Genomic DNA, 11,774 nt, shown 5'->3' with positions numbered 1-11,774 from the left:
ACTGAAATATAAAAAGGCCTAAAATAACCAATTTTAAGGACAATAAATTAGCCGAGGAATGTTGACATAAAAACAGAGTGTTCCAGGTTTAGGGTTGCATGCCACCATTTATCTGGAAAGTAAATGATCTCCCCAGGTTTGACGACACACTCGAACGGCTTGTCTGCTTCATCCAGCTTCCCATAATCCTCAAGCACCCAACGTAAAGTCGTTTTATTCGGATCGAAGTCCGGCTTCTTTTCAAACGGTTGTAGAAACCAGCGCTTGCTGCCGTGGATGACCTCAGCAAAACCAGGGCCGTGAAAATGAAAAGGAACCCCAGTTCCTTGACCAGCAATTCCGAAACTAAGCGCTGATTCCTTTCCAGGCAGCCATAATGGTGGCGTTTGATAATGTCTGAATAAATCATCCCATTCTGTTAGGTTGTGGTTTCCAAAAAAGTACAAAGTATCCGGTCCGGATTTGTTAAAGTCCTGCGGCGAAAAAACCTTGTTCATATATTCAGTGAACGTCATGTATACTTTTTTGTAGGAGTGAGTGTTTGCTGTACTAAGGGTTACCACTTTATCGCCGTGATTACGAACCAGCTCATCCTTTTGACAAAGATCTTGGAAAACAGAATTGTCTGAAACTCCGGTCAAAATCACAGGAGCCGTAAAGGCAAAATCTTCAATAAACTCTTCTTGGGTAATTTTGTGCCTTCTGGCGATGTTACACTTTGAGCTGATAATAGATTTATACTCAGGAGAACATGATTGCTCTGAAGAAAACCATTGTGAAGTTGACTCAGAACACACAGCTTCAGCAAAACCAATATATCCACACAAACACAACACAACAACCCAAGTTATGCCATCCATGGGAAGTAATTTCTACTGGCATTCACCTATGCCTTTGGAAAAGAGAAACAAAAAGTTGCATAAATACCTCAACAGCAGTGAGCTACATCGATTTCACAGCCTGTATTTTTTTAATTTGAAATGGCATTATATATATGTGTGCAGAAACACTTTAAAACTGAACAAATTATAAATGTAGTGAAGAATGCCATCAACTTAAGGTATATTTTAGTAAAGACTTTAAAGCTTAAATAAATATATATATGTATATATATATATCTATATATATGTTACCAATAATATCATCAGTATTCACCTCCTGCCGATTTACCATTCACTATGAAAATAACAAATAATATATATTTTCTTTAATTGGCTTTTTTTTTATTATGAATTTGCAAATGTGTCCTTTGTAGCTTTCATTTTTATCACTGAATGATTCAATATAGAGTTTGGTTTGCACCGTTCAGCATTATGTAAATTTGATGCAAAATAAGGTTTGTTTTTTCCAATATTGGGTATGAAAGTATGGTCACAGTACAAAACAAGCATTTTTAGAGCTAAGTAGTAATATGGCAAGATCACATGACCAGGTTTTTCAAATAAAGGGGTATTTATTTGCTGCTAAATATGTGTTAGAAAACATTACAAGCAGAGAGCAACATGGATATTGACAAGCATGACATATATATACATCTATATTAAGAACCACAGCATATTGTGGTTTGTGATTTATTATTTCAAGCCCCCCATCGCTGATGACAAGTTTTTCAGTTCTGATTTTGCTCTTCTGAGGTGAAATGCAATTGTTTCTTTATCAGTTTCTGTCTTGTACTTGCGAAATTCATCACGGGTCCATTTCAGAAGATATTGACGGTCGGTTTCCGTCTCAATCCTGTAAATGCGCCTTAGAATGTCCTTGTAAAGTCCAAGCACCTCTCTTCGCTTTACGAAAGCCTTTAGATTTGGAATATTTGAAGGTAGTTTACTGGCCATTTAGGGTCTTGCACTACTTTTCATATCATTACAAAAAGTATTTAAAATTGACGATAAAGCACCATACCTATATTCCTATAATAATACAAAGTTTAAGGTTATTTATTTGACTGTACACATACTTTTAGTAAAACTCACAAGAGTGTTAGTTAATATTAAATGACTGATTGCTTCAGTAAAATTGCAGGTTTGTACATTGAAATAATAAATCCACTACTATTTACCAATCATATTCAAATTTATATTATTATTTAACTAAATCTATGCATTTGATTTTAAATGACACACCATAACTCATTCGGACAAATGGGCACTGGTCTATAATCCTACCACATTTTCGTCAGGGGGTCATATTGCTAACATTTTATTTGGGTTGGGGTGTGAGTTAGCGTTTATATTTATATAAACGTATTTATGGAAATTATGCCTTCCTTGCAATTTGGCTAACTCGTTTCGTTAGTGTTAAAATAAATGTGGTAGGATTCTAGTCCAGCGCCGGCAAATGACTCAACTTAGATTTTATTAATTTACACAAATGGCTTTGAACATGTTAAGGTACTTTAATTAAAAACATTTAATAAAGTTTGGTTATTTTGAGCGTTTAACTGGGACTAATAAAGTCGACTTGCTATTTGTGAAAATAATTTGATAGGTTTGTATTAAAGCATTTTAAAATGACTTGTTTTAAACACTGCTTTGTAATACGTCTACAAACGAGACATATTTATTGTTTAAATTTATTTTAAGTATCTTTCAAAATATGCAAATTCAGGGAATGATAGACTTGCGTATACAATACAACATAACACACAAAAACAATTTGGAATGCGCAAAAATTAATAGTTTGGCTGTTATGTGTTGTCAATGTGGCAATAACTAAAAAACTTTAGACTCAAATTACTTATATTAAAACCTTATCCTAGCCAAATTGATTAGATAACATAAATAAACGATTAAAGTTTCTCAACAATTATTCAATAAATATTGACGTAAAAGTTTCCTATTCGTGGAAATGGTACACAAGCGGGGAATTTACCTAAACTAATAAAATACTATATTTTTGAGTGTTTATCAATACGACGTGAGCGGTATTAACCAGTGTTAATACTAGTATATGCCACCTGGTATATTTTTGCCCATATAAATTATTGATTTTGATCAGGTAACTAACTATTACAACACACAGCGGGAATGTTGCCAGTACTTTTATTTTCACAGCTGCGTCAAATTCAAAAGTATAATAGCGGGTTGGGATAGGAAATCTTACAAGAAATCAAGTTGGGTGAATGAACCCTGTTTTGTTTCCTGGCTTAATATAGTAAAACATGTATAGTAAAACATAAAACATGGAAGCATAGGCTATGTCCTTTTATTACGAAAATCCTGTTCTTTTATAGACATTAACTAGAACGAAACAAATACTGACCCTTATATCAAAAGCAAATATATTGGATCAGAGCTGATGAGTGATGCCCAGCAGCAGTATCGATACTCGTCTGATACCCAATTAACATATGAATTTTAGCCATGAAATATTATTAAATAAATAGGAGATTAACAACTGGAGGTGAACTAATTAACGCGATACTTTTTGTCCAATATATCGTGTATAGGTAACGGGATAATCCCGGTATAAAACATACCTATTTTTAATTAGAAGTCTTCGCACATCGTAACCAAAACGGTTGAATGCAAATTTTTTGTATACTACGCTTGTTTAAAAGTAGTTCGTGACTTATGGTTCCCGCGAACTTTTACAAAGGGCGACATGCGTTTTTGAAGTATCTTTGTTTAATGCAAAACTACAAAATCCACTTAGTAACAAATGATCTTAAACTAGTAGAGATGAAGTTTAGATTATTTATTGCTGTACAAGGGTAGATGTGTTCACGTCACACATATAAGCATAAAATTTACGAGAAAAAACAAAATTGTCTTTACGAGAAAAAACAAAAAAAGGATTTCAAGGCACAAAAAGTCCTTGACAAGTTTCTCTTTAATCGTATATACTTAATGTTGGTTTGTAATATGCTGTATACAGCTGAATACAGTTGTTGTCACAATTCCTTGTTTTTAAATGCTTTCCTCCACGGGATTGTTACAAAAATTAGCAGCTTTAGCAATATGGCATGCGCACTTAAAAAGTATTTTAATTGGTATTTTTTTCAATGTTTAACTGGTAAATCGGTGCGTTTACCGACAACCGAAAATAGCCTACATAGCATAGCCATGGTCAAATGACAAGCATTACTACAGTTGATATACATTACATCTGTTTCCCGACAACATCCTTTCGGTAATGTCGCGTTTGCTTGTCAGCTACAATTAGACTGGCATTTCGGCCTAATAAAAAGGAAGTTTAATTTTGGATGAGTCGTGTATGGAGCTGTTGCTGTTATAGTGTAATGCAAAGACAGAGAGTTTAGCAATGGGAGCGAAGGTGTTTTAAAATGTGATCTCCTATTATGTTCGCCCAAAAATAGAAAACTGCAACCATAGCCGATACAAAGCAGCATTAAACGTTTTATACTGTCAATTTTTTCGTGAGGAGACTTTCCGTGGTGTTGTGAGGTTTCGACAAAGAGACAATTACATTGTTACGATAGACAAATCGCAAATGAGTTAGGAAATATAGTAGTAACAACTTACCCCAAAATTAACAGAACGACGACTGTTAAGTTTCTACATAATACAATTCTAAATGAATGTTTTCTTACTAAAGAGTGTTAAGGTTGAAATAGTGCAAATCAGAGAATAAAGTTGAAAAAAAAAACTTTGAAAACTGGTTTAAATGTGTTTTTTCAGCTTCGAGGCAGATTTTATTGGTTTAATTTTTAAAATCCCTCTTACGACTTCTATATTGCACGCATTGTTTACGTTGCGGTTGGATGTGCTAGACTGGTTCTGCGACTGGGTACAGCAGTCAGCTGATTTGCGAGTGGTTAAAAGAACGAAACGAGCATAGCAGTTGTTCAACGACAAGGCTCACACTTAAAAGCGAGGCAATGTTGTTCACAGTATAGTATTGTAAGATGCATTATTGCACTACATTTTAGGGTAATTTTGCAAAATTTTAGTAAATATTGATATACAGTTTAGTTATATTGGTGAGGTTATTTTTGTCAATATTTCTATCTCGAAATTCATAGCAGTGAAGTTTTAATTCATGGCAAAACTTGGCTTTAAGATAAACCCGTAGGTGATTTGTGTTTTTGGCGCTGGTCTAGAATCATACCACTTTTTAGGTACAGTAGCAAAATCAGTAGTTAAAATTGAAATAAGGCAGAATTTATCCACCCGAAGCTAAACGCTAACCCGCACCCCAAACCAAATAATCTGCGTTAATTTTCTGTGGTAGAATATTAAATCAGCGCCGTGTTTTTCTCTTACCTGGTTTCTAACTTTTCAAATTTTTCAAGGTAAACTATATGCCCTTCACAAAATTCGTTGAGTACTAGATTCATGGTTGGTTCATGTGCCCCAGGAGTCGTAAGTCACAGGCGTTGTCAAAAAATTCGGACAATTGTTTGGGTTGCGCTGTTGTGCAAAGTAACATCAAAAACTAATTCTCTAAAATGCTAATCTGTTTTGATCTTTGTCGCATCGTCGGCACAATAAGTTTTGTGAATTATATCTTTTGACAAATTACCAATACCTCATATCACTTTTTCATAGGAAGTCACCGTTATACAGGAAGTGTTGTAAAGTAGGCGGCTGATCGATCCGGATTTGACTTGTACGAATTTGTTAAGACCTTCTTGTAAAACCAAAGTTACAAGTCGATCGAACTGTTTAAATACTTTTCTTTTTTCTTGCTGTGTCGCGGGTATCGCAAACTTAAAACAATTCAAAGAGCATTTTTACTGTGAATAAATCAGTATTATTAAACAAATTAATGTCAACAATCTTCGAGATGTTTGTGTATTAAAAATTCAAGGTTTTAGGGTGTTAAAATACGTTGAACAAATTTGAGGAAATTAAGTTTGTATTTCAGACAAGTTTTGTGTTTTAAGACAGTTTAAGAAAAACTAGTGTTGTGTATTACGAAAATTTATATTTTTCAAGGTGTTAAAATATGTCTAACTATCAAAACTCATTTGTAAAGGAAGAAATGGAAAGACGGGAGCGTCGTTGTTCCGACAATTTTATTGCGACGATGACAGAACTGTTATCACACGAAGATCAGCCTAGAAGTGAAGAATCCGACTGTAAAGACCAATTTGAACAAGGTAAAAGTTGGACAAATAAAAAAATCAAATGCCTCAAAAGAAACATAAGAAAAGCTGATCTTAAGGACACAAACATTGAGTTTCGCTGCCATGTTTGCGAAAAGTGTTTTAAAAAGCGCCACATTCTTAACGACCACTTGTCCAGGTTGCACTTCAAGAAACACCGCTGCGAGTTTTGTGGCAAACATTTCGGAGCGGTTTCTTTGCTTAAAACTCACATGATCACCCACACCGGAGAAAAATCTCACAAATGCGATTACTGTGGAAAATGCTTCGGCCTGGCAGGCAATCTCAAAAAACACGAACGAATTCACACCGGGGAAAGAAAGTACAAGTGTAAGGAGTGTAGAAAGTGTTTTAACGAAATGGCAAATCTTAAAAAACACTTGATAGTCCACACTGTTGAAAGACCACATAAATGTCTCAAGTGTGAGAAGAGTTTTCGTCACGAGAGCCACGTTAAACGCCACCAGCTTGTTCACACCGGAGAAAAACCATACAAATGCCAAGAATGTGGAACACGATTTAGCCATGTAAGTAACCTGAGAAGACATACGAGGATCCACACTGGAGTTAAATCTAAAAAATGAAACGATCCTGAAAATAAAGGCAACAAGGGTTTACGAAATGAAAACAAGTTTTGCAAAACTTTATAAAAATACAATACAACCTGTTTCTTTTTCATGAAATTTTAAATCAACTGTCTATTGTGGCGGTCCGAAGCATATTAGAGCTATCTTGGAATTATAACCCGTTTAAAGACCAGCTTTGTTAATAGAAAGCGTTTTGTTAGTAACGACGTTTAAAAGTTCCTGGATTTTGCGCCCGAATATGTACAACGCTGTTTATTATTACCGTACCCGCGAACAGGTTAATCAGGTGAACACAGTGATATCGACTGATACCTGTTCAATATTTTTACTGGAAGAAACCAACTTGAGCTAATTTATTTAATGAAGGTAACGTGATTTCACCTAAGCAGGGGCTACCAAGTAAACGGAGCACTGTCCCACATAGTGGCGTAGGGTATATTAAGCAACAGTGACGAAAGTAACCCGGAAAGAGCTGGTACGACGTTCTGTTAAAATATTAGCTTACGGGCCGCCGTCAAGGATAAAAACAACTTTCGCGGGTGCGCCGTTACTGTAAAAAAAGGCAACTTTTACCTGGTCTTTCGGTCATTTGCTTGAATATATTTAACCTAGGATTTTAATTGCGTCTTTGTGCACTACATCGATTAAAAACGTCAGTTTCTTAATTTGTTTTTAACGTTTCTATATGACGTTACTTTGCGACGTCATCTGTTAAAAAGTCATGCGTGACGGTCCGAGATTTTATATCGTTGGTAAGAAAATTTTTTCTTCTTTCGCCCCTGCTAGAAGGTTTTACCGAGATATGAAGTACCAATATTGGATATGTTTAATTTTTAACTGTTATCATGTTAGCAGGGTTTGAACAAGGCATTTTAAAACGAACAAATTCCCAGTCAAATTCCAGGCCTAGTCTAGCCACTCAAGTAATTTCTTTGCAGTCAAAATATTGAATTGGATTTTACGAAAAAATTACCCTGATCATTATTTTCGAAATCAGCACATAGGCGTAGCCAGAGAGCTGAGGGGCCATGACCCCAAAATTTATAAATATTTTACTCGTAATACTTTGTTTTTTAGCATTTATGAGCAGTACCACAACAGTCGAGCACAGGCACGCGATACCTTTAGTTATCATACATTGTTACGTCACAAACCATGTAGTTAATATTACGTTTGCTATACAATAATGTAGTTTTACTACTTTTGGACAGTATTTACTTTACCTTTTATTCAGTAAGTACTTTACCTTTTATTCAGTAAATACAGAGCTGTGTTGTTTCGATTTGCTATCAGAGAAAAAAGTGTTTCTCAGATAATAGTTATGAAATTGATTAAAAAGAAAAGTGGTGAAATCCCATAACAGAACGACTGTGAATGTAAAAGTATATTTGTTGCATTTTTATTTCAAATTCCAGTTACTTTAGGTAATATTTGGTTACCGCCAAGGTACGATCTATGGTGTGATTCTGGATACAATGGAATAACGACTGTAAGTGTATATTATTTACGCAAAAATGTCGATATGTTGAATAAACAAAAAAGTCGATGCATCACTTAAGCCTTGGACACATGTATACAGATGTAATTATACAACTCGTTATTTGATACTAAACAACATTTGCGTATAGATAAATGAATTTAAATTAGGACAAAGAATCCATGTTGAACAACCGAGGATGCAGTATTCCAAAATCTTCTAAAATAGTAGTAGGTTAAATGCTGTTTCACATGAGTTTAAATATCTTGTAATGGTCACATGTTTTTTAGTTTATGCGAAAAATCCAGGGTTGCCAGTTAGGATTTTTTAAAGCCAAATTTGAAAATTTAGGCGTTTTTTGACCCCTTTTTGAATTTTATTTTTTCCAAAAAAAAATCCAAATTGAATTTGTTTTTTTAGGCTTTTTTTGTTTTATTCAAAACTTTCATGACTTTTATCTTAAGAAGAGATCAAACTAACACAAAAAGAGAAAAATTACAAAAAAAAATACAAAAAGAGAAAAAAATGCCAAAATAATTTTACAAAAAGCGACAAAAAATTGAGAAAATTTGCCTCAAAAAATGAAATTCAATGTACAAGAATGGTTATTTATTACATTTTTTACTAATATAAGGAAAAACATAGGCTTGTTGGAGTTTGTAGTGGATTTTTTAGGTAAGTTTAGCTTTTTTATTTTTGTTAACTGGCAACCCTGAAATAATCGCTTTAATACACTATAGGTCGTTCAAAGTTTTTTCACATGTTTATTTTAATAAAAGTCTTTGCCGTGTATGTTGGAGGTTTCCTAAATAGGCAAACATATTTCTGATAATTCTTGCATTCAAAAGGTTTATTTCTTCAGTGTAAGATTTTATTTTACGTAAGTTTAAAAGTTGCTGCGCAGGTTAAAACGTTTCCACAAACTTGACATAATTATGTAGGGCATTAACCAGTGTGACTTTGTTGGTTGGTGTTACGATTTAGTGCACGAGTAAAACATTTTTCACAAAATTTGCACTTAAATGGTTTTTCCCCGGTGTGAGTCCTAGCATGGTTTTTAAGATATCCTTTGTCCGCAAAATATTTCCCACAAACCTTGCATTCAAAAGGTTTTTCTCCAGTATGATTCCTTAGATGGACTTTGTAATTATTGGCATTGCTATAATCGTTTCCACAAAATTTACATTTGAAAGGTTTTTCTCCAGTATGGGTCCTTGAATGGACTTTAAGATTACTTGACCATCTAAAATATTTTCCACAAACTTTACATTTAAAAGGTTTTTCTCCAGTGTGGGTTCTTTCATGATTTTTTAGATCAGTAGACATGCTAAAGCATTTTTCACAAACTTTGCATTTGTAGGGTTTTTCACCAGTATGAGTCCTAGCATGTTTTTTAAGATATCCTTTGTCCGCAAAATATTTCCCACAAACTTTGCATGCGTAAGGCTTTTCTCCAGTGTGAGTTCGTTCATGTTGTATAAGATTTGATAATATTGTAAACCCTTTTCCACATGCTTTGCAACTAAATGGCCTTTCCCCGGTGTGGAGTAATTTATGTTTTTCAACATCTCCAGCCTGGCTAAATATTTTCCACATTCTTTGCACTTACATGGTTTTTCCCCGGTGTGGAATCTCGCATGAATTCTTAGACTTCCTGAGTGGGTAAAAAAATTTCCACAAATTTTGCAATGGAACCGTTTTTCACCAGTATGGGTCCTTTCATGAACTTTAAAGTTGCCGAAGTTTGAGAAACGTTTTTTGCAAACTTTGCATTCGTAAGGTTTTTCCCCAGTGTGAATTCGTTCGTGTTGTTTCAGGTCTTGTTCTGAACTGAAACGTTTAGGGCAATATCCACATTTGTGCGGTTTTTCTCCAGTATGAATTTTTATGTGAAGTTTAAGATGAGAACTATTACCAAACAGTTTTCCACAAGTCTCGCATTTGTGTTTCTTGAAGTGAACTGTGGACAAATGTTTATTGAGCATGTGGCGCTTTTTGAACAGCTTTTCACAAATGTGACATCGGAACTCCGTATTGTTGTGGTTTTTGTTCTTAAATGATTTTTGTCTTGTTGCAAGGTCCTTAATTTCTTCCGTTTGTTGTTGGTTTACTTGATCCAAGCCACTTTGTTCTTCACAATCGGACTCTTCATTTACGGGTTGATGTTCTTGTGATGACCAATCAGTAATCGTTGTAACTGAATTATCAGAAAATTCACAATCGCTAAGTTTGTTTAATTCTGTCGTTTCATGTTGGATTTGATAAATAGACATTTTTGAATTTCTAAAAATGAGAAAAAATTAGCTCAACTTCATTATCCCGGTCGTATCAAAGCAATGTTACGAAGATGAACAAACAAATGCCACAACACGAACATATGTGAGCGTTTAAGTGGGATCATAATTACGAACCGTTTCAAATCCCTAAAGTGCAACAAAGGCCGACTCAGGGCCGTCTATTTTCTTGTATTTCTCTTTGTCTATTGCTACCACGTGATAAACTGCTGTGTTGCCAATTCAAACAGTTGTGTCTGCCCTACAAACTTGTTTTTTTTGTCTTGCGCACAAACAACACTGTCGTTATTGTAGTCCAGTGGTCGGCAAACTTTTATGTCGCGGCCCAAAGCACCATTTTCAGAAATCTTGAAGGCCCACCACGTAAAACCACTACGAAAACAGTGGCGGATTCAGGATAATTGTCTTAAGGTAAAATACTACACTAAGCCCTGATGTCAAAATACTGCCATGGCATAACGTAAAACATAGTGTAAAACGCAAAATATACGCGCTTGGCGCGAAAAAATTTGAGTTTACACATAATTGTTTAACAGAAAATATAGTTGTACTGGCTTTCAGGACCACATTTGGCACGTGGGTCTAAACCACGCTGAGACAATATAACAATTCCTAGACACGCGAAGTTTGGAAAAAGTGCAATAAATTAACGGCTATCACGCGGCCCACAACAACATGATAACCCTAATGTATTCGAAAGTAACTCGCGGCCCACTAAAAATGGTTCTGCGGTCCACATTTGGGCCGCCGCACACAGTTTGCCGACCACTGTTGTAGTCCTTTACACCCTAGCATCACCTAATTAAAGCAAGGTTTCTTGACCTGTCTCCCGGCGGCCCAAAAACTAAAAGCTTGAGTGTTACAACGAATTTTGGGCGACCCTTTCGATGAACTTTTTGTAAGCAAACTAAAAAAACAGTTCGAATTTAATTATTGTGGGACATGCTTATTGGTTTCGTAATATTTTTAAATTTGAACCTGTCTAAATCAGAGTTGAATCAATTATATTAATTCAGTTCAATTACAATTACTCCCTTAAATCTTTCAATTACATTACAATTACAATTACATTTGCAAATACAATAAAGTGATGCCTTTTCCGAACAGCCACGTATTTAAAAAATATTACTAATTACAATTACTCGTAAGCAAAACATTTTATTAATTAGTTAGAAATTATTACATTTTGGTTTGTATTTACGTTTTCACTTTCTTAAAATCTGTTGGATTGCACTTTATGGACATTATAGGCTGCGAATAGTTTCTAACCCCAGTCAATTTCCTATTGCCGTATAAAAGTTGCTCGCATTTGAAAAAAACTCTTTCTGACGGAGCTGAGTCGCAAT

At 34.8% G+C, this 11,774-nt stretch overlaps 2 protein-coding genes across 2 annotated transcripts; both read right to left on the bottom strand.

Moving 5' to 3' along the window:
- Positions 1–37: 37 nt before the first annotated feature.
- Positions 38–886, bottom strand: LOC146166543 (jmjC domain-containing protein 8-like). Its single transcript, XM_083389134.1, has one exon. It carries the CDS (start codon positions 858–860, stop codon positions 48–50), a length of 813 nt encoding a protein of 270 aa, XP_083245260.1. The 5' UTR covers positions 861–886; the 3' UTR covers positions 38–47.
- A 13-nt stretch (positions 887–899) lies between these two features.
- Positions 900–1,905, bottom strand: LOC146166542 (LYR motif-containing protein 2-like). Its single transcript, XM_083389212.1, has one exon. It carries the CDS (start codon positions 1,833–1,835, stop codon positions 1,575–1,577), a length of 261 nt encoding a protein of 86 aa, XP_083245338.1. The 5' UTR covers positions 1,836–1,905; the 3' UTR covers positions 900–1,574.
- Between the last annotated feature and the right edge of the window lie 9,869 nt (positions 1,906–11,774).

Source organism: Ascidiella aspersa, chromosome 1 (genome assembly GCF_963924565.1).
Source record: "Ascidiella aspersa chromosome 1, kaAscAspe10.2, whole genome shotgun sequence".
Lineage (NCBI taxonomy): Eukaryota > Metazoa > Chordata > Ascidiacea > Phlebobranchia > Ascidiidae > Ascidiella > Ascidiella aspersa.
This window is presented reverse-complemented; position numbering and strand designations above follow the sequence as displayed.